The sequence below is a fragment of the Empidonax traillii genome, unplaced genomic scaffold, assembly GCF_003031625.1.
Source record: "Empidonax traillii isolate 1590-97213 ecotype Southwest subspecies unplaced genomic scaffold, ASM303162v1 scaffold565:size409173, whole genome shotgun sequence".
In the NCBI taxonomy this organism is placed as follows: domain Eukaryota; kingdom Metazoa; phylum Chordata; class Aves; order Passeriformes; family Tyrannidae; genus Empidonax; species Empidonax traillii.
The window spans coordinates 213,079-234,674 of NW_020955758.1; the positions used below are offsets into that span (position 1 = coordinate 213,079).

Genomic DNA, 21,596 nt, shown 5'->3' on the forward strand with positions numbered 1-21,596 from the left:
TCTGGGGGGTTTTCACGTGGCTGCGTCCTGCAAGCAGGGGGAGCAGGTTCCCCTTTGCAGACCCGGCGTGGGGGTGCACCCTTGTCCAGATCACGACGAGGTTCTGGCCGGCCCCCGGGTGTTCTCCTCCCCGCAGCTGCAGCCGGCAGCCTCCCGGGTGGTCCCGGCTATCAGGCAGCGTGTGGGCTGTCGAGGCCACCTGCAAGGGGCTGCCTGCGTGGGACCAGCTCCCTTCCTGCCGCGCTGGGATCCCGGCCAAGGGCATGGGGGGATGGACAGCCTCCTCCCTGACGGCCATGGGGTGCTGCCAGCCTCGGGAGCCCTTCACCTGGCTGCTGTTAATTACAGGAGGGGCAGTTCACATTGCCCACAGCAGCCACATGGGCCGGCACAGCCCACAGCACAGGTGGCGATGCCATCTCCTCCCCAGGGGTCCCACCAATCGCTTCCCTTGCGGGGCTCCCCGGCCCGCTGGAAGGACGCCAGCTGGCAGGATGCTCCGTCGCCGCTTCATCTCCATGGCTCCGGCACCCGCAGCAGGGACGTGTAGCTATATCTTTAAGAAGGGCCTGGGCTGGGGTGGGAGAAGCATTTCCATCCAGCCTTTCTCCAGAAACCTGGATCGAGTTAGCGCAAGCGAGCGATTGCCGGAGTTGGCGCTGTGGCCGTTCCCACTCCCGGCCGGGGCAGACGCCAGTCCGCCCCGTGGGCAGCCATGGGGGCTCAGAGCAGCGGGTGAGGTGCAGGGCAGCTGTCCTCCCCTGTAGCCTCTGGCCCTGCGGGGAGAAGAAGAGAAGGAGGCAGAGTTAGGTAAGTAGAAGTTTTTTTCCTCTCCCGCCTGTGGGACTCACTGCCGTGCTCCGGGAGGGCCTGGCAGGGAGTGGTGGGTGCATGACATACGACAGGCACCCACTGGAGTTGGGTGCAGGCACCAGGCAGCCCCAGGGCTGGCAGAGCTGCCTGCTCAGCTCCTGGCTCCTGCCTGCATGCAATGGGGATGGTGGGATGGGGCCAGCTGGGTGCCCATCACCCCTCATGGGCTTACAGGTGGCACACACTGATGGTGGCAGCAGGCAGAGCCCCAGAGCAGGGGACAGGGGCAGGGGTGCAGTGCCCTCCAGCCTCTGGCAGTGCCCGTGCCCAGCCCAAGGACTGAATGTGTCCCTCCGCTTCCCCCTCCACCCCCAACCCACTTGGGCTGGGGCAGGAATCATCCTCGGAGAATATCCCCAGGGACCCTACCAGGAGGAAGGTGCCCGGTCTGCCCCTGCACTGCTGAGGGCAGAGGGGCTGAGGGATGCAGTGGTCTTGGGGGGGACATGCCAGCGCCACCCCTTGCATCCCATGTCTCCCATGAGTGGCTCATAAATGGCAGGAACTAGTGATGGCACCGCGGCAGGGGGTGGCAGCCTGGCTCCGTGCTGTTCTCTGGCACAGCTGTTTTCGGGGGCGTTCAGAGGAAGCTCTGCATGGCCGGGGGCGTGGGGGCAGGTTGTGGAGTGATCAGGGCTGCGAGGTCCCCTGTGTCCCCTGGGCTTGGCCCCACAAGTGGCTTCATGCCAAGTTCTCACACTGCCAGGGACATAGCAGAGCCAGGCGACCACGTTCTCCAGCCCTGGGCACACCGGGAGCACGGAGGGCACCACTGGCAGTGCCTGTCCTGGGCATGGGCACAGTCAGGCCCCAGTGCAGCTCCCGGGACACAGAGCAAGGAAATATGTTGGTGCACTGAAGGAATCCCAGGAATGCAGAGCCTGGAGGGGACTCGAGGTGGCACAAAGGTGTCACGGCAGCTCCAGCCCAGTTTTCCAGCTCTGCACGCAGATCCCCCGACAGCACCAGGTTTTGAGGGGCAGCTTGGGGGTCACCTTCAGCGGGGTGGGGTTGCAGGGCTCGGTGTCCCAGCGCTGCCCCACAGCTCAGCTGGGACCCTGCTGGGGGCTGTACTCATTCTGCTGGGATGTCAGACCCCTCAGGGTCCAGCACAGCCCTGGGAGTGACTCACCATGGTGCCGGTGCGGGGCTGAGAGCCCTGGCCCTGCTCCCTGGCCCTGGCCTGGCCAGCCCCGAGCCATTCTTCTCCAATGAGCTCATCTGTCTCACTGGTTGTGAGCTTTAACATGGTCTCTTGGACAGAAAATAACCAGCTCGGCCACTTAGTGAGTGTTTATGGCTTCTTCATAGCTGGGTTCTCTGCCAGGAGAGGGGCTGCTCTGGAAACAGGCAGTGAAGCCACTCCTGTGCTGGGGCCAGACAGTGCCACAGCGCCAGTATTTCCCCTCTCAGTGCCCACAGTGAGGCTGGGCATTTGGGGTGCCCTCAGCCACTCGCACCCTCCTGCTCTTCGGCCCCGGCACGGTGAGCCCAGAGACCTGGATGGGCCACCTGGAGCTGTCTGGGCTCCCAGGAACTGTGTGGCCAGGACAGTGCAGGCGGCTGCATGTGCCCATGGGGCTCAATGAGGACCTGGGGTCTGGGGCTGCCCCCCATCAGGTGTCTCAGGGTGACGGGGACTTGCCCAGCTCCCCGGGGCAAGGTGCAGAACAAAGGTCCCACTGTTGAATCTTGACCCCACGACCCACAAGAGGGGCTGCTTGCAGAGGGGCTGCTGCACGAGTGCCATGTGTCTGTGCTCAGCTGGGGCTTGGGGGAGTGGCAGAAAGTATTTTCTTGATGGAATTTCTGCAAACCACCCCCAGCTCGCCCCAGTCCTTCGCCTTCCCGGGGAGTGCGGAGGCTGGGTGAGGTGGGTGGGAGCCAGCCTGCACTGCCCTCAGCCCCATGACCACCCGGGTGCCCCCGAGCTGTGCAGCTCAGCCCTGGCACAGGGGCACGGCACGGGCACTGGGGTGCCACCACGGGGCCCCCCGCACTGCTGCGGCTGTCACACCCACCTGCTCCCACATCAGTCACACAAACCGCTCCTTGCGCCAAGTACTGATCCAATTTGTGGCTGTTTCCATAACAACCTCCCAGCACTTTCTGGTCCTTTCTGTTGCTACACAGATGCCAAGATCCGATGTGTCAGGGATGCTCCGTCCCAGGACACAGTGGCTGGGATGAGCCATCCTGATCCCTCTTGGCCCTCAGGGGTGAAGGGCTGTGTGTGCAGGAGGCCTGGGTATGCTGGGCAGGTTTCCCCACCCTGGGAAGGGCTTTTTTCTCCATCAGATTGATATGGTGGGGCTTGGGCCAGGGGAAGAAGCCCAAGGGTAGTAGCTGATTCCAGTGTCCAGTCCTCTCCTGGTGGGGGTCCCTGCATGCAGCTCAGCCTTGTGCAGTCATGGCAGTGCCCAGGACACTCAGTGCCAGGAACGGGGACCTTAGAGGTGCTTGCAGACAAGGGACCCCCCTGCTTTTCCTACCTGATACCTCATCAGCCCCATGCCTGGCTCTTGCAGTGTCCTGTGGCTCTCACACAGGGTTCCTGATGGGATCCAGCCCCAAAGCTCTCCCAGCACCTCCTGTCTCCCACTGTGCACAGCTCCAGCTGCTCTTGGAGATGGCCTCTGCCTCCTGGAAGAGGTCCCTGACCCCTTGCCTCCATCCATCCCCTGCTCAGCCACCTACCCTACAGGGCCAGCACGGGGACCCCCACCCAGGCCCAGCCCCAGCCCCAACACCCTTGGATGCCCAGCCCCAGGACCTCCCACACAGCCCCATCACCCGAGGGGTGCCCAGCCCTGGTACCCCCCATCCCCACCACCCAGGGGACTGCCCAACCCTAGGACTTCCAGCCCAGTGCAATCACCCTGGGGGCTGTCCAGCCCTGATATCCCCACACTATTGCTCCGAAGGTGCCCAGACCCGGTACCTTCCCACCATCACGATGGTACCCCACATCCCCATCTCCCCGGGGTTGCCCAGCCCCAGCGTCACCCCCATCCCCACTGCCCCGGGGGTGCCCAGTGCTGGTACCTCCCATCCCCATCAGCCTGGTCCTCCGCAGCCCCAAAAGCCCCCCATCCACATCACTCCGGGGGCCCCCAGCCCCTCTACCCCCCACCCCATCCCCATCACTCCGGTACTCCCCATCCCCGCGCCGCCCACGCCCGGCCCCCGCAGCCGCCGCCATTGGGCGCCCGTTCGGCTCCGAGGGGGCGGCGAGGCGGGGGCCGGTGCCGGTGCCGCCCGGCTCGGCTCGGCTCGGCTCGGCTCTGCTCAGCTCTGCTCGGAGCGGCGCGGAGCGGAGCGATGCGGCCCGGCCCGGCCCGGCCCCGCGGCTCCTCCCCGCGCGGCGCGGCGGGCCCGGCGGGGGGCGGCCGGGGGGCGGCCCGGGGGCGGCGGCGCTCGGAGCCCGGGCCGGGCGGCGGCGGAGGATGGGCAACGCGCAGCGGAAGGGGCCGCGCAGCCAGCGGCGGGGCAGGATGCGCTCGGCAACAGGTACCGGCGCGGGCGGGGCGGGACCGGACCCGCGCCCCCCGCCCGCCCCCCTCATCCCCCCCTCCACCAACACCGCGACCCTCGCACTGCGGCGGCGGGGAGGGGGCGGCTCAGGCTTGGCTCGGGCTGGGGCTCGGCACCCTTCGCTCCCGCGCTCCCCGGTGGGTCGCTTGGAGGACACGGGCAGAGGTCACCCCGGCCGAGGCTCGGCCTCCCGGCGGGAACGGCGTGGGATGGGGGCTGGCGGTGGGGCACCACCGCGGTGCCCCGGCGTGTGGGACAGGTGCTCCCCGAAGAGCCAGCCCCAAGCAGTGGGGAACCAGCTATAAGGACAGGGAGCCGTGCCTAGGCAGTGGGGAGCCAGCCCCAAGGTGCAGAGAGCCAGCCCCAGGCAATGGGGAGCCAGCCCTGGGCATGGGCATCCAGCCCCAAGGTGTGGGGTGCCAGCCTTGGCAACGGGGAGCTCCTGCACTTGCTGTCCCCGTAGCTGGGCCCCCAGAGGCAGCGAGCCTGGTGCCTGTGTAGCCCCCACACCCCAGCTCCCTTCTCCCACGCATCGCAGAGGTAGTGGGTGTCTGGGGGCTCTCATACCACAAACGATCTTGGGGAGGCGGACAGCCTTTCAGCTCCACAAAGAGTATGTTGTGGGGGGAGCAGAGGCAGCAGAGGGTTTGCTCGGAGCTGGGAGCAGTCAGTGAGGGCAGGTGCCCTCTGAGGAAGCCGGGTCAGACAAGCAGGACTTGTCCGGTCACTCCTTTGTCCCCACCTAGCTGGCCCAGGCAGTTCAACAACCCTTCCCAGACACTCTCCAGCTGTCCTCCCAGCCCAGCTCCTGGGAATGCCAGAAGAGCTGGGAGCTGGGGTCTGCCACGGCTCCTGGCGCCAGGCCCATCAGAGTCCTGGAGCCCTGGAGTGCAGCGTGCCGGGCCCTGCTGGCCTCAGCTCCTGCTGCCCTTTCCCTGCCTGCTGGCTTAGGAGCAGGACACAGCAGAGTGGGCAGCAGCAGGGAGCTGCCAGCCCTGGGAGAGACCTCAGGAAGATTGCTTAGAAACTGCAGGAAAATGGGGACTGGTTGTCACAGCACAAGTGACTGTCACAGCTTAATAATCAGCGGGCAGAGGGGGTGGCAGCACAGCCTGACGCTGTCTAATTTTGCAACCGCTGTTGTAGCGGTGGGTGCGAAGCTCTGGAACGGGGCACAAGAGCTGCGGGTTGCTCAGGAGGGGATCAGGAGGGATGCTGAGCTGTGGGTTGGAGGGGTAAGGGATGCTGAGCTGTGAGGAATGAGGGATGTGGGTCTGGTCAGTAACCAGCACATCACCCTCGGCTCCTATCTTTGGGCATGGGAAGTGGGCAGTGCTTGGACTAGTTGGCCTCAGAGGTACCATGGACATGGGATGCTGGCCTGTTCCCTGCTGGGAGGCAGGCAGTGCTTGGGCCATGGGATGCTGGCCTGCAGGTCCTGAGGGATGAAGGATGCTGTGCCACTCGGTACCGAGAACATTGCCCTTGATTCCCATCTCACGGGCATGGAGGGTGAGCAGTGCCCGGACCACAGCATGCTGGCCTGCTCCCTGCCTGTCCCTCCCACAGGGTGCCGCTGCTGCTCTGAGGGGGACAGGAGCTAATCACACTTCGTTATCATCAAAGGAATTCTTGGAGCTGTGGGAAGGGCCCAAGGGGGGTTGTGGGGCCAGCCCCTGCACCTGAGCTGGTCCATCTCTGTCCTCAGGCACAGGTCACCCTGGAGGTCTCTGACAGATCTCCCTCTGGTGCCTGGCCTCTCTGGGGAGACCTGCTCCTGGCTGTTGAAAGCAGAGAGGAGTGGGATTTGACACTGGATAGCTTGAAACTTGTCTTGGGTGTAAAGCTGGGGCGAATACTTGGGCACTCCCGGGGCTGCTGGGATGTCAGTGGCTGGGGTATTCCTGAGCAGCTGCATGCAGGCTTCTTTGCAGAGGCAGTGGCGGGTCCAGGCTGGAGCTTATCTGCCAAGGGGAGGGAACTGAGGCTCCATAAGGAGCAGCCCTGTCTGGGTCTCTGGTGGGGTGGAATGTGTCAGTGGGAGAGCAGAGCCAGGGCCTGCCGTACTGGGAGGCACCCTGTCTAACCTCAGGCAGGGTTATCCTTCTGCCCTGTGCACAGGACAGTGCACAGAGGGGTCTTACTCTGCCTTGGGGATCCAGAATCCAGTCTTCCTCATGGCCTGTGAGGCTGGATCAGTCTGGGGCAAGTGACTCCTCACTCTGCCCTTTTGCTTAGTACTCGGTAGCTCCTGCAGCACTGGTGGGGATGCACAGCCACCTGCACCCTTTCCTCATGTGCCAGAGGAACCAAGTGGGCTGAGCCACAGCCACTGGCTTGTGTGCATGGTAGTGTTTGGAGGGGCCTCTTGGAACAGGCAGCATGCTCGTGGGCTGCTGACACTACTGTGATAAGTTTTTGGGCCTCTGCCTCATGGGCTGGTGGGCTGGAAGGCAGCTCTCCAGTTACTGCATCTGTCTTCACTGGCACTATATCTGTGGGATGGGGTCCCAGAGGAGCAACGGCCATGGGGACAGGTCTCCTTGTCCCCCCATCCGTCAGAGCCATGTGCCTGGTTTGCCAGTGGAAAATGAGCTCTGCTGGTATCTGCCATCCGTCACCCATCCTGATGTTTCAGTCTGCAGCATCGCTGGGTGCCTGGCACAGGATGGGTGGCAGCAGCCCCTGGCAAGGCACGTGCTCCACATGCTGCTCCTATGGCTCCAAAGCCTCTTCCTGCAGGAAGCCAGGGCTTGGGGCTGCATTCCCGGGACTGCCACAGCCCTGGCTCCCAGGGGCCTCCATCCTCTGAGAGAAGCCAGCTCAGCTTTACAAAGCCCTGGGGCACAGGGAAAGTGGTCCCCAAGGAGCCTTTACTCCAGGCTTTGGAAGGCGCCGAAGTGAGAGGAAGCTCTGGGACCTCTGGCAGCTCCCAGGGCAAAGCCAGGTGGATTCAGAAGGGCCCCTGTTTTCGTTAGCTGTAAGGATTGGGAGGCTGGGGAGCAGTGGCTCAGCTGGGCCAGGGGGCATCATCAGGCTCCAGGTGCTGGTTTCCAGGTGAAGATGCTTGGGGCTGCTCCATGTAGGAATGACTGTGCTCTGCCAGGAGGACAAGCCCCTGTGCAGTGTGTCCCCCCAGCGACCCACCACCCCTTTCGGACGGTGCTGGTTGCTGCTCCAGCCACGGCTGGAGATGTTTGGTCTCTGTGACGGGGATGGGCTGTGCAGAGCCGCGGTCCCTCTGCCATCCCTCCCCGGGGAAGGAAGAGGGGCCGGGGCCAGGGCCGGGACAATGGGTTGTGGCGCTGACTCAAACAACCAGTTCCTGGTCGCTTCCTTTCCCCGTTGGAGCTGGGGCAGCGGGGACGCAGGGGAAGCTCAGTGCTCTCGGACTGGTTTTGAGGCAGGAGCTCCCGGGCGGCCGGAGGGAGCAGCCTCTCCCCTGGTGCCCGCAGCTATGGCCAAGGTGGAGTGGCTCCTGGCACCCTGGCACCGGGCAGGTAAGGTGGGCAGCAGGGCAGGGCTGGGGTGGGCAGTGGGGCGGTGGGGTCGTCAGGCAGGCACTGCTCACTCTGGGGGCTGAGGGCAGCTGTTGGGCACGGATCCTGTGGAGGCCATGCAGTAGCCCCAAGGTCAGCACTGCCCAGCAGTATCAGTCTTGTCCCACCTTCCCCAGCCTGACCTGGGGTATGTGCCTTTCCCTTTTAAATCCTTCTGCCGTTCCCCAGCCTGGTGGGGTGTCCCTTGTCCCTTTTGAATCCTTCTGCCGTTCCCCAGCCTGGTGGGGTGTCTTTGCTCTGACAAAACAAGAGAAAGGTGGAGACTCCCAGCCTGTGTGTCCCACTGACCACTCCACAGTCCTGCAGGGACAGATCCTGCCTGTCTCCGTGGCACTGTTCCCTCCTGGCAGCTCCCACATGCTGGTGGCAGCAGGAGTGAGGACTGTGGGTCAGTACAAACATCACAGCCACCCAGGACCCTCACTGCTGTTACTGCTATCTCTCCCGCTGTGACTGATTTCAGGTCTCTGGCCCCTTTGTCCCGGGGCCTCTGGCCACATTCCCCTCTCAGGCGACTTCCTCGCATTGTCCCGGTCCCGCGGAGTGTAAAACCAGCCAGGCACAGGGGAAGCGGCGCTTTCCTGGAAGCACCCCTCTGGAAGCAGCCTCTCTGGCACAGGCAGCCTGCACGCTGGGCAGAGTGGTGAGGACTGCCTGGGCATCCATGTGCCACCAAACAGTCTCAGCTAGGCTGGAGACATCACTGCAGGAAGGCTGGCTGGCAGCTGGCCATAGCCACCCTGTGCCTGGCAATGCCTGTGGCTTTGATGCTGTGATGCCGGGGTCCCAGGACTGGCTAGGGATGACAGATTGCCTTGCCAGGTTTCCTGAGGCTCTCAGGAAAGGTTTGTGCCTGGATTTCTGCTGGGAAGCATGGGAGAGTGAGGGTCGCAGTATGACGAGGATGCCAGGCTGTCAAGGAGGTGTGGCAGGACTGGAAGAGACCAGCTGGGGCTGGTCCTGCTGCATGTGGTGAAGGGCTTGGTGCAGGGATCTGGGTCCAGCCAGGCTCCAGAGCTTCAACCCCCACCCCAGTGCTGCTGCTCCATCCTTGGGAGCAGTGGATCTTGGCCCCTTGGCAGGGAACAGCCTGAGTCCACCTTGGCTGGTTGCAGTCCCAGGCCAAGCCCTGCTGCCAGTAGGGCTGCAGGCAGTTCCCATCCCCACGGCACAGGATGGGATGGCATGCCAGGCTCCTCCTGGGCAAGCCTCATCAGCCAAATCTTCCTGCAGCGCATGCACCTCCCGTCCTGCCAAAAATCCCTGACCAGGGCCCGTCTTGCACTGCCGGGACCAAATGTACCCAGGGCAGAGTGTCCTAGCACACTGTTAACTCTGAGCCCTACTCATGGACAGTGATGTTATTATTGACTGTTTTGCTGCTATTGGTTTTCACGGAAACCTCTCACATAATCCAGCCTTCACCCCACAACCACCAAACCTGCCCCTCTGCCCCCAGCAACTTCTGCAGCGCCCTTATCTCCCATCAGTACAAAAATCAGCTGATTTCATGTAAAACAGGGAGAGTGGAAGAGCCAAAAGCCTCCAGCAGATCTGGTGTGTCAAGACAGTGTCATTCCTCAGTGCCTGCGGTCCAGGTGGGCACCTGTGTGGGAGCACATGGATGTGCTGTGCAGGGTAACACCAGGGTTCCAGCATGGCCACACTGGGGGGGCTGGGCATGGGCACCCCAGAAAGGCTTCCAGCCCTTCTGGGCTCAAATACCAGCAGGTCAGACACCTGTGCAGGTGGTTCTGCCTCGCCAGGGGCTTAGAGTTGTGCCGCCAGAGATGCGATGGAGGGAGGGTGTCCTGGGAGGGTCGGATTTGGACAGGGCACAGTCTGTTGGCTGTCCCAACAAGGGCTCGTCCTGGGCACTGTGTGTGTGAGCGCTTGCCTGGTGAGCACCACCGCCCTGTGGCACCAGGCCTGGGGGTGTCAGGGGGGTGTCACTTTGGGACACCGGGTGGGCATCCGTAGCTGGAGCTACCGTGCGCACGGATGCCGCTCCCCATCCCGCAGGGAGCTGGCCCGGCAGGTCCGGTTCAGTGGGGGGTGAGCTTAGGACAGGAGGCATTTCTGCGTCCGCTGCCAGCTCCCACTGTTTGCTCTTTTCCCTTCCTCTCCGCTCGCTGTGGAGCAGCATGAGTTTGGCTGCATACCACGGGAGTGTCACCGAGCCGCACGCGTTGGCAGTGAGCAGTCTGGTGCCGGCGGCGGGTCGCGGCGCTTGCTTGTAGCCAGAGGTATAATGTACCGGCACTGAGGCGCAGCGGCTCCGGAGGGCGGGTTGAGGAGCTGTCAGGATCAGTCTCAGCCCCCAAGTTCACCACCCTCGCCCTCTGGCGCGCTCGGTGCTCCGGACCGGCGGCAGTTGCCGCTGTGCCCGTATCCGTTGCCATGGCTGCTCTGCTGATGGCGCATCGCCCGCTGCTGCCATTACATCATTCCTGCCATAGCTCCGCGCTGGCGGAGAGGGTCCGAGCAGCTCCAGCCGCGTCCCCGGCATCTCCCGTGCGTGGGGAGCGAGCCTGAGAGGGAAAAGTTTGGCGGTGGATTTGAGCGAGAGGCGCCGTCTCACGGGAGCTTCAGCCTGGATTGAAACAGCTCCGATGGCACTGTCAAATATCTCCCTGTGGATTCGGGATGCCTGGGCTGTGGGTGAGTAGGGACCCTGGTGTGGAGTGGCGGTGATGCGGGAAGTGCTGAGGGGCTGGGAGTCCTGCAGGGACACTTTTCCTGTAGGAGAGAGTGGAGTTCAGCTCCCCTTGAAGCGAACTCCCCTAGAATTCAACCCTGGTCCTTGTGTACCTGCCATGGCCACGACACCCCTAGCTGGGACACTGGGTCATGCTGAGCAGGACTCTGAGGCTGCAGCATCTGTTGCAGCTGATGGTGCTGGCTCTCTGGGAACATCCCAGAGCTGGATGCTCTCCATGCCCATGTTCATCTGCAGGCAGAGCAGGGGATGCTGCCTGCTCCTCTCCACAAGCCCTAGGGTCAGAAGGGGGACCTGGTGCCAGCAGGGAGCAAGGTGAACCTCCCCACCAGCTGTGCCTCAGTTTCCCTCAGTGCTGAGACTGGGCAGACTCAGGTCGAGACTGCTGGGGGTGGTGGGTTGGAACTGTCTCTCTGGCTCTGCTCTGCTGAGATGCCATTCACCTCCCGCAGGCATTTGCCACGGGGTTGGGGCCCCTCAGAGGCATTTTGTATTCTGAGCCTGTCACTGATAAATGTGGCGGGGCATTCCCACCAGCTGCCGTGTCCTACCACTGGGCACTCCTGTTTCGCTGAGCTGTCCCGTGTCTGTGGATGGGGGCAGCAGCTGGGCTTCCACGGACACTCTCCAAACCTGCCCTCCCACTGATCCTGCACCAGGCTGCTCTCAAACACTGCCCATCCCTTGGGAGTGCTGGTGGCAGCGCTGCTGGATCAGGGCTGCTGGCTCCTTGCTCCCCATTGCCAAGCTGCTGCGTGGTGCTGGGCTCTGAGTGCTGCTCCCAAAACACCCTCAGAGCAGCTGCTCCCAGGGAGCCAAAGCCAACGCCTGGGAGTGCTACTCTGGCGTGGAGCTGCCCTTGCGGTGCAAGTTTTGGGCACCTGGGTGCCAGGAGAATGCTTGGCTCAACCATCCTTGCCCCCACCTCTTCTCCTCCCCAGCTGGGGAGATGGACCCCACGATGCCCACACCTCAGCAATGCCAGCACCTCAGCAATGTGCCAGCTCAGGGCTGCACTGCCTCACTCACGGTCCCAAACGAGTGCGTGTTGGCAAAGAGGGGGAAGCTCTGTGGGACAGGACACCCTATCGCTGCCCGTTCCCCCTTTGCCCAGCCGAGGCTGCCCTCGCTGCAGGGCAGGGTGCTGGGCCCTTCTCTGGGTGCTACCACACTTCCTCCACACCCAGGGCGGCCCCCAGTTTCGGCACTGCGGTTTGCCCACGTGGTTGGCGCCCGGGGGTGGGTGCCGGGGCTGCCCCAGCAGCAGGGCCGAGGTGCAGAGGTGAGCTCCTGTACTCTGGGGAGGGCGGCGGGAGCTCGGGCAGGTGGAGGGGGCAGCGGGGGGCTGTGCTTTGTGTGTCCCCAAGTCCTGGTGGGACACCGTGTAGCTGCTGTGGGGGATGTGTGGGCAGAAGGTGAAGAGCATCAGCTGTGCCAAGGCCGAAGGCTGGGGCTGTGAGACCTGGGCAGAGGGGTGCAGCAAGCCAGCATGTGGGGTGCACCCTTGGGATGCGCTCAGAAATGGGGAGGCAGCAGTGGATCCCCCATGTTGCCAAAGACAGCAGGTTGGGGGGCTGGGTTATGCTGAGGTGAAGGTGTGATCCCTGCCCCCAGCTGTGTGGGTCAGGTTTTTGGGGAGATGCCCAACCCTGCCTTGTGCCCACTGCACACATGCACACATGTGCCCCAACACCTCTTGGTTGATATGGAAACAAGTCAAATTATTTAGAGGAGAAAGAAGAAAGAAGGAAAAAAAAAAAAAAAAAAAAGGAAAAAACCTGGTGTTAAGGCGCGTCGTTATGGAAACACAAATTATAAAAGTAACTAGGCTGGGGACGTGGCACCTTGCTTCGGGGTGCTGTGCATTGTACGGGTTCCATCAGCTCGGGGAAGGGTGGGCAAGAGGGCACCCAGGGGCAGGAGGGTACTGTAGACAGGAGGGCATCCAGGGGAAGGATGGCATCATGGCCAGGAGGGCCCAGTAGGCAGAAGGGCATTTGGGGGCAGGAGGGCACCGTGCGCAGGAGGGTATCAGGGACAGCAGGGGGGATGCTTGTGACGCAGTGCATGGCAGCCCGACCACCACAGGCACAGCGGAACGTGGCTTGTTCTCAGGGTCCCAGCCCTGTTTTGGGGCCAGTCCCCTTCCCAGGTGAGTGGGATCGCTGGTACTGCCTTGGCTGGGGTCTGGCACGGAGCAGGGTTTGGCAGTGGAGCAGGGTTTGGCAGCGGGGCGGTAGCATGTTCCTGGGGACGGGCACTCCACAGCACCACGCTGTGGGTAGCAGAGGGGGACTGTAATATGCTGGTAATTGCAGAACCTCAACTTGATGGGGATGGGGACAGGGACCAGGCAGCGCAGGATGAGCCCCAAATCCCCAGGGATGAGACTCTGGCCATCCATATCCCTGTGTAAAGCTCACAGAGACCCGCTCTGTGCCCCGCTGGGGCATGGATGTCCTCAGAGGCAGCGTGCCAGCAGTGGCACTCCCTCAGCTCCGTGCTGGGTAGCAAACCCACATCCACTCAGAGTGGCAGTGCTGGGGCTGCAGCGTTCCCATGGCAAAGCCTGTTTGCCAGAGCAACGCTCAGCTCCCCACTGGGCCACCTCACCAGCAAGCCCAGATCCTTCTCCTAGGAACTTTTTCACCCGTAAGGGTGTTTCAGAGGGTCTGGGCAGTCTCACAGAGCTTTCTTTTCCTGGAGAGGTTGGGGAGTGTCCACAGGGGGACAGGGCACGTGAGCCCCGAGCTCCCTGAATCCAGGGCGATGGAAGCGAGAGGTCCCCTGGCTCCTGCCTTTCAGTTGCAACTTCTGCTCCTCTGCAGCTGGGATGTTGCTCCACTGGGGTGTGCAGCGTTTCCTGTGCCCGGGTGCGGCTGGGCATGAGTGGCAGGGCTGGCTTCCTTCCCCAATTTTACCCCGCTCCCTTCTCGGCAGCCCAGAGGGACAGTGTGCAGCCCCCAAAGCGGTGGCAGTGATGGGGGCTGGTCCCAGTGGGCAGCAGCCTGCCAGGGTGGGACGCAGCCACATCCCAGTCCCTGTGTTCCTGGAGAGGTGGGGTGGGATGAGCGCTGTGCCGCTGCGGTGTTGTCCAGTGGCAGCACCTGCGGGGAAGCTGCCCACCTGCCCGCCTCTGACCCTGCTCTCTCCTGCCTGCAGCCACTTCTAACCTGGACCTTGAGAGCAAGAAAGCCGCCCCTGCCAAGCTGCCATGGCAGCAGCCTGTGAACGTCTTCCTGGCAGCTGGGCGCCCACCGGGCATGGAGCAGCTGCACCAGGAGGCCCAGCTCAACCTCCAGAGCTTGCTGCAAGGTAGCAGGGAGAGGGGCTAGGGTGGGCTGGATGAGGGTGGTATATGGGTGCTGCCCTGGCTACGTGATCGCCATGAAACAGTGAGCTTATCTCCCATGCACGTGTCCGAGCTGCTCCTCGGACCTCACCAGGCTGCAGAAGTTGGGTCCCAGCCTCCAGTAGCTCCTCACTGTTCTCTGCTCCCAAATCACTACTGCAAGTGCCAAAGCAGCTGGGGCCAGGACTGCCCCCTGGGGCTTCTGAGGCCACTGGAGTCCCCAGGTCACCCACAGGCCCCACCACAGCGCAGTTCTGCTCACGACGGCCTTAGGGACCTGCCACCAATCTGCCTAACTGGATCAGCGTGGCCAGTGGTTTTGTTTTCTTCCAATCTCTGGCCTGGGCCGTCACGCGGCCCTGCCTCGGATACTCCGGAGGCATCGATGAGATCAGCAGCCCGACCATCCCCCAGCTTGTAATCTCATTAAGTCAGCCTGAGCAGCCCTGCTTTTCACCAGTCCACAGCCACTAGCATTAATTAGCTCAACAATTACAGGATGAGGACACACTGAGTTCCTGGCTGTCCCCAGTGGGGCTCTGCTTCCCAGCAGGACCCACCACATCCCCTGGCAGGCCCCTGGGAAGAGTGGGGCCAGCTGCTGGAGTCTTTGTGCTGCTTCACCACCGCCCCCCCAGACCCTCCTTGGGATCTCCCTTCCCCAACTTCTGAGGTGCCTGTCCTGAGCAGGGATGGCCAGCCAGGCTGGGCACAGCTAGAGGGGACAGTCACCCCTCTCTTTGCGTGCCCCCTGCCACGGCAGCCAACAGCTGGAGCAGGGTCCCAGGTGTCGTTTTTCTTGCAGAGGAGTATGAGGAGCAGTACACCGAGAGCAGGGTCACTGGGCAGACCTTCCGCACCGCTGGTCACCCCGACACCCCCCCTGAACCGTCACCTCGACCCCCACCTGCCAAGCGTCTTGAGTTCGTGCTTATGGTGAGTGCTGGGGTATGGGGGTAGGTGAGAAGCCCCCAATTTGTGTCCCACCCTTGTTCCTTGTGTGGCTGATGTGCCTTTCCCTCCCTTTCCCCCTGCAGCCCCCGAGCCGGCGAGCTGCTGAAGAGGAGAGCACCAGTAGCACCCCCCTCAGCGCTCGTCCCCCTGACGCCTCCCTGAGCCTCCCCACCAGCCCAGACAAGCAGCCCCCCTGGCCCAGGGCCTTCCCCCTGCCCCCCGTGGAGGAGAAGCAGTGGCACCAGCCCGGCACCATCCAGACCAACATCGTCCCCATTAATGTCTCGGGTAGGGCAGCACCCCACAGCGCGGCAGGGGGGACAGGGTGAGGGCAGAGATGTGCCCCAGTACCTGCTGGGGTGGGGCATGGGGTGGTGGGAGGGGGCTGGGATTACCAGCTGTGTCTGTGTGGGTCAGGTGGGCACCAGGGCAGAGAGGGGACAGCAGGACCACGCTGGCACCCATCATTCCCAACCACCTCTCATGCCATCCACAACTTTGGTCCACCGGCCATGCTTCTGGCAGGTCTCACATCCCTGCTGTGCTGCCCAGCCAGCCAGGTCCGTTGTCACCTGGACTCTTGTTGCACGCCATGCACCCAGACTGTCTCACCTTTGTCACCCGTCTGTCGGTCTGTTTGTCCTCTTGGGGCTGCAGCTCCCAGCAGTGCGGTCCTGCCTGGTCCTTGCAGACACAGCTGCCATGCTCTGCCCCAGGTCAGAGTCTGGGGTTGGTGGCTGGGTGAGGTAGCCCTTCTGAAGGGCAGAGGTGTCTGTCCACCCTTTCCCTGCATCAGGAAGAGCTGTGCCTGGCCACACTGGTCCCTTTCCTCTCCATATTTCATGTCCACATGCCCAGTGTGGTTCAGCTCTGTGGTGCAGGGTCCAGCCTCACCAGTGCCTGTCATGCAGCCAGGGTCCAGTCTCAGCAGCTCTCCATCCGTCCCACCTCCATCTGCAGCATCTCCTGCCATGCCTCCCTCTCCCCCCGCACTCACCCCACGTGGCTCACACCATCCTCCTGCCATCCCACGCTCCAGCCCGTGTCACCATCCCAGGCTAGGGACACACAGGGGACATGGGGGATGGAGGCAGCGGCTCCCAGCAGCGCGGTGTACCGCTGTTTGTTTTGGCTACAGGGCAGCACTTTGCTAGGCTCGCGAGTGCTCGTCACTCCCTGTTTAACACAGAGACCGCGATGAACCCAAAGTCCACCCTGCGGCGTAGACGGACCATTATTGGATTCCCTAACCTGTCCCTGCGAGACCAAGGTGACGGCAAGAACCATGCAGGCAGCACCCAGGCAGGGCTGGCACCCCCCAAGAGCTGCCCTGACCAGGGGGCAGAGCCACCCCAGGGGCTGGCAGCCAGCCCAGGCACAGATGCCCCAGTCATGGGGAAGTGCAGGCACCACGCTGACTCTGTGCCCTCCTGGGGCACTGAGGTGCTCAGCACACTGGTGACGCAGGGCTGGCTTGGAGCTGGCACGGCACTGGGGACAGCCCCTTCAGCCCAAGTCAGGATCCTGAGATAGGAGTCACCCAGCCTTGGCTCCAGCAGCTCTGTCTCTGTATCCTCCATCCCCAGTGTGGGCAGACCCTGTGCACAGGGTGCCAGGGCTGTGGGGCGCACCCCTGCCCAGGTCTTTGCTGGGGCTGGCGAGTTGGCCGCAGCAGTGCTGAGGGTGCGTGTGGCTGAGGGTGCCTGCAGTGCTCCTGGGCTGGCATTGGACCTGTGAGGACAGCAGCCAGTATGGCTTGGGGACTCTGTCCTGCTGTTCCCTATGGAAGGTGTAGAGAAATCAGAGCCAACCTCTCCTTGGAGACAACTAGGGACAGGGGGGACCATGGCAATGGCTGCTCCAAGGCAGTTGTCACCGAGTAGGAGGAAGGTTTCTCCCCATGACAGCAGTCAGACCATCAACAGCTCCTCCCTTGGAGTTGGTTAGACCTCAGCCCACCACAGCCTTGAGCATCCCGGTCTGCTGGGGGTGCTTGGAGCGGGGTCCCCTATCTCCTTCCCCATCCCAGCTGTGCTAAGGTGGCACTGAGAGCCACCCCAGGGTTCCCAGGTCCTTTCCCACTCCAGATGTGCTACGATGTTGTGGCACTGTGAGCCACCATGTCCCTCCCCATCCCAGCTGGCAATGCCTGGCCTGGCTCCTCTTGGTCCCCATCTGTGTCCCCACCATCGAGCAGCACCGCGGCAGCACTTCGGTGACTGTGGGGCTGATGATCCCATGGATAGAGCCTCCTGCCATGGCTGCTGAGTTGTCCATGGCACATTCAAGATCACAGATCCCAGATTCGAGGGTTGGCCCTGCTGGGTTATGGCCATGCTGATACAGATGGAAGGAGAGCACCTATTAACGGGGTAACAACCCCTCCTCCCCGCCCACCCAAACACATTTCATGCCTGGGCAGAGATGCAGCCCCGAGACTGGCCACAGGACCAGTCCTGGCCCCTGGCAGGCAGGGCAGAACCATGACCCTGAGAGTGAGGCAGGATGATGTTCACCAGGCTGTGTCTCTCCTCGCAGGCAGTGCCAACGGCCCCACATCCAGCACACACGCGCCCATCGCTGAGTCCCTCTCTTGCAGCTTTGTGCCTGAAGCCACAAGTGGGGGGACGGCACCCCAGGAAATCAGCTCCCGCCAGCCCCTCTCGGCCCCACTGAGGAAGACCTTCAGTGACCTTGGGGCCCGCTGCTGCCAGCCACCTGCTGCCATGGACGGGGCGGCCACCCCTTGTGCCAGCACCTGCAATGGGATGCAGGGCACCCCTTTCTCCCCACCCTGGAGCACCCTGGGCTATGGGAGCCCCCCCAGCCCCACCGCCGGCTTGGGAAAGGGGCCCACCTGCACATCACCAGGTGGCTCCATCCCATTGCCCAGCCCAGGCTCACCCGCCACTGCCACCCCCTCCTTCTTCATCGCCACGGAAGAGCGCATGGGCAACAATGGGCCCAGCTTCTTCTCCGGCCCGGTGCCTGCATCCCCCCTCACCTCTGGGTGCATCCAAGATGCCAAGGGGAACTTCTTGCCAGGAAGCCGAGAGGAGCCGGAGCCAGCAGCAGGGCCAGCACGGCTGGAGGTGGAGCGGGCAGGGTGCCGGTTCCGCGAGCGGTCACTGTCGGTGCCCACGGACTCAGGGTCCCTCTGCTCCATGGACATCGCGTACGCCGAGACTCGGCGGGGCAGCGCCAACTATGTCCTGGGCTACCCCAGCGCCAGCTCCGAGGGCAGCACCAGCACTGACAACATCTCACTGGGGCTGGAGCCCGAGGGCCAGCGGCGGCGGCGCTCCAAGAGCATCTCCCTGAAGAAGGCCAAGAAGAAGCCCTCACCGCCTACCCGCAGTGTCTCCCTGATCAAAGAGGGGCAGGACGATGATGTGGGGCTCAGTGCAGCGTTGCCCAAGGACCATCGGCCCAAGAGCCTGTGCATCCCACCGGAGCTCCAGGGCCACCGGTTGGTGCATGCTGACCCTCAGGGGAGTGCGGGGAGGGAGCCTGACGGCACAGCTGCCCCCCACCAGTGGCATCTCACAGACTGGAAGGGAGGCAGTGATCCCTACCGATCCCTCTCCAGCTCGAGCACAACCACGGGGACTACGGCCATCGAGTGCGCCAAGACACGGGGCAGCTCCGAGTCCCTTGTGTCCCCTTCCATCTCCAGGGCCACAACACCCTCCCAGCTCTCTGCCGAGGCAGACCTCAAGACCTCCTCTCCAGGCAGGCCCACAGGACTGATGTCCCCATCCAGTGGGTACTCCAGTCAGTCAGAGACCCCAACCCCCACCGTCCCCACCTCTGCCATCCTCGGGCACTCCCCACACCAGGTGCGGGTGAGGCCGCTGGTCCCTGAAAGGAAGTCCTCGCTGCCCCCCATATCCCCCATGGAGAGGAGCCCCAAGGGCAGGCTGTCCTTTGACCTCCCCATGACTCCACCTGCCCACCTCGACCTCTCGGGGCTGAAGATCTCCCTGAAGGGGAAGACGAAGGTCAGCCGGCACCACTCTGACTCCACCTTTGGCACCAAGCTGGCCCAGAAGACCAGTCCCATCATGCCCATCATGCCAGTAGTGACACAGTCTGACCTCCAGTCTGTCCGCCTCCGCTCCGTCAGCCGCTCGGAGCCAGAGGACAATGCCGATGGCCCAGAACATGTTGAGGAGCCAGCGCGTGGCCCCTGCCCAGGGCCAGAGAGGAAGGTGAAGCCACCTGTGGCAGAGAAGCCACCTCTGGCCAAGCGCCCTCCATGCATCCTGCCCAAACCCCCAGCTCTGCGGGAGGAGGGTCCCCTGTCCTCCATGTCCCCACCAGGCACCACTGCCAAGGAGAAGGGGGTGCCCCAGGATGGCTTCGTGGTGCTGCGGAGAGGGGAGCTGAGGAGGGGTCTGGGGGAGCCCTCCTTGTCCCTGACCCCAGCAGGGCCCCGGCGGCTCTCACAGGGCAGCCTGGAGGAGCTGCAGCCGGAGCGGAGCGGTGCCGCCGACAGGGAGCGGAGGAAGGCCAAGGTGCCACCACCGGTGCCCAAAAAGCCCAGCGTGCTCTACCTGCCACTCATGCCAGCCCCGGCACAGGTGGGAGCCAGCATGGGGGACCTGCCACCCACCCCCAGCCCCATCATCACACTGGACGCTGACCCCACCTGCTGCGACCCCGATGCTGAGGATCTGCCGTCCCCCAAGGCTGTGGACACCGTGCAAGCTGGTGACCCTGCCTCGGAGCAAGGTGAGGGTCTCCCCACCCCCACAGTGGGATCACCTCGGGGACAGGGGTGTCCCCCCATGCCGCAAAGGGGCTCACTGCCATCTTCTCCTCCCCGCCCACAGGCAGCTCAGCAGAGGCCAGCACAGAGGAGAAGAGCTTTGCCAGCGACAAGACAGCTGAGTCCATTGTGGAGGAGGATGATGAGGTGTTCACGACATCCCGCACCACGGAGGATCTCTTCACAGTGATCCACAGGTAAGGCTGGTGTATGGCACTGGGGGGGCACAGCCCCTGGTACCCACTGTATCCTGCCACAGTCACAGCACCGGGTGCAGCGTCCCCCCACCACAACACCTCAGTTTTCCATGATGGGGCTGATGCTTACACTTGGGGCAGCCCAGCTGGTGCTGCCTTGAGTGCTTCAGAGCACAGCCAGGCTGGGTCACCAGCTTGCAGGGATGGGTCCAGGTTGGTCCTGCCATCAGCATGACCTGCCATGCTTGCGTTGTCACCTTGCCCCAGCAGAGCAGGCACAGCCAGCTCTGGGCACTGCCACGCCCCTTCCTGGGACTTCACTCCAGCCCAGGGCTGCTCCCACCCATGTCCCTTCGGTGCCTAGGTCAAAGAGGAAGGTCTTGGGCAGGAAAGAACCTGGTGATACCTTCAGCAGCCGACCCACCTCCCACTCACCTGTAAAGACTTCAGGCTCCCCAACCAGTGAGTCGCCGGCAGCAGCAGGCAGCAGCGGGAAGTCTTCCAGCAGGAACAAGGATTTTAAAGCCCTGCTTCAGAAGAAGAGCAGCAAAACTAGCCCCGGTACCCGGCCATCTGCCGCTGAACTGCTCAAGACCACAAACCCACTGGCCCGGAGGGTCATCACAGAGTTTGCCCCTGAGCTGGACAGTGCAAACAGCCCCAGGAGCCAGCCCTGACCACGCAGGGGCCCCTCCAGCCGGAGGGGTGGCGATGGCTGCAGAGGGAGCGCTGCTGCCAGGGGCTGTTCCGGCTGCCAGGGGCCCCTGTGTCCTGCCAGGGGGTTCTGCTTCTGTTTCTTGCTTGGAGAGCTGCTGGCAGAGAGGCAGCAGCTGGAGCCCAAGTCCCCATGTCTCTGGGCCCTTCCCAGGAGGGAAGAGGCATCGCGGTGCCTGGGACTGGCCCTGGTTGAGCCAGCTCCCGGGATCAAAGATGCCCACCCAGGAAGCAGAGTGGGACCACAGCCCCTGGCATCACCCCATGCCTGCAGCAAAGCAGCTTGAGACTCTTTGGACCCTTCGGCATGTGGTACTTTAAACAGCTTTTCTAATGCACAGTGGTGATGATGTTTGATTCTCTTCCCTTTGACATTGTACCTTGAGTTTCCCATGCAGAGATCCACTGCTTGAGTTCGGCTGGACACACAGATGCACTTTGGGAAGACGCCAGGGGTTCAGCTGGATCTGCGGTTGCGTTTGAAGAGTCACAGGAGGTTCCCCTTCATCTCCCCGAGCACCCTCCCTGCCAAACGGGGAACTGGCACCCGGCGCCTGCAGCCAGCGCCACCACCTCAAGCCAAAACCCCACCCCTCGAAAGCCCCCCAAATGCTGCATTTTGGAGCTCCTCAGCTCTCAGTCCAAAAGCAAAACCCCGGGGTCACCTCCGCCGCCAGCCCCGCCGGCTGCACCACACAGAGTTTCTGGCAGTTGCCCCACTCCCCGCCAGCTCCCTGCACCTGGCTGCCGACTGCAGGTGACAGGAATGCAGGTGGCCCTGCACCACAGGAAGGAAGTGGGAAGGAAGTTCATCCCTAGCTCTGCCCCCTGCATCTCCCTAACCCTAAACCTAGTGGACCCTGCAACAGCTTCTGCTGCCCCAGCCCCCAGAGTTCCTGGTGGTGGCTTGAATTCAGGCGGT

General features: G+C 63.2%; 1 protein-coding gene across 6 annotated transcripts; it reads left to right on the forward strand.

Annotated features, from left to right (window-relative positions):
* Positions 1-563: 563 nt before the first annotated feature.
* On the forward strand, positions 564-21,012 carry NHSL2 (NHS like 2). Of its 6 annotated transcripts, none has more exons than XM_027897879.1 (8): positions 564-810; positions 13,849-14,001; positions 14,844-14,974; positions 15,076-15,280; positions 16,131-16,262; positions 17,531-19,726; positions 19,828-19,960; positions 20,325-21,012. In XM_027897879.1, exons 2-8 carry the CDS (start codon positions 13,950-13,952, stop codon positions 20,635-20,637), a joined length of 3,162 nt encoding a protein of 1,053 aa, XP_027753680.1. In that variant the 5' UTR covers positions 564-810; positions 13,849-13,949; the 3' UTR covers positions 20,638-21,012. The 6 variants fall into 6 exon arrangements, with proteins under 6 accessions (XP_027753680.1, XP_027753678.1, XP_027753676.1 ...); XM_027897877.1 differs by lacking the exon at positions 564-810 and adding an exon at positions 4,313-4,383; XM_027897875.1 differs by lacking the exon at positions 564-810 and adding an exon at positions 7,431-7,907.
* The last annotated feature ends 584 nt before the right edge of the window (positions 21,013-21,596 follow it).

Coding starts and splice junctions, on each gene's coding strand:
- NHSL2 (XM_027897875.1), top strand. CDS start 7,496: ATGACTGTGCTCTGCCAGGAGGACAAGCCCCTGTGCAGTGTGTCCCCC. Junction 14,002..14,843: donor CCTCCAGAGCTTGCTGCAAG/GTAGCAGGGAGA, acceptor TTTTTCTTGCAG/AGGAGTATGAGGAGCAGTAC. Junction 19,961..20,324: donor CTCTTCACAGTGATCCACAG/GTAAGGCTGGTG, acceptor TTCGGTGCCTAG/GTCAAAGAGGAAGGTCTTGG.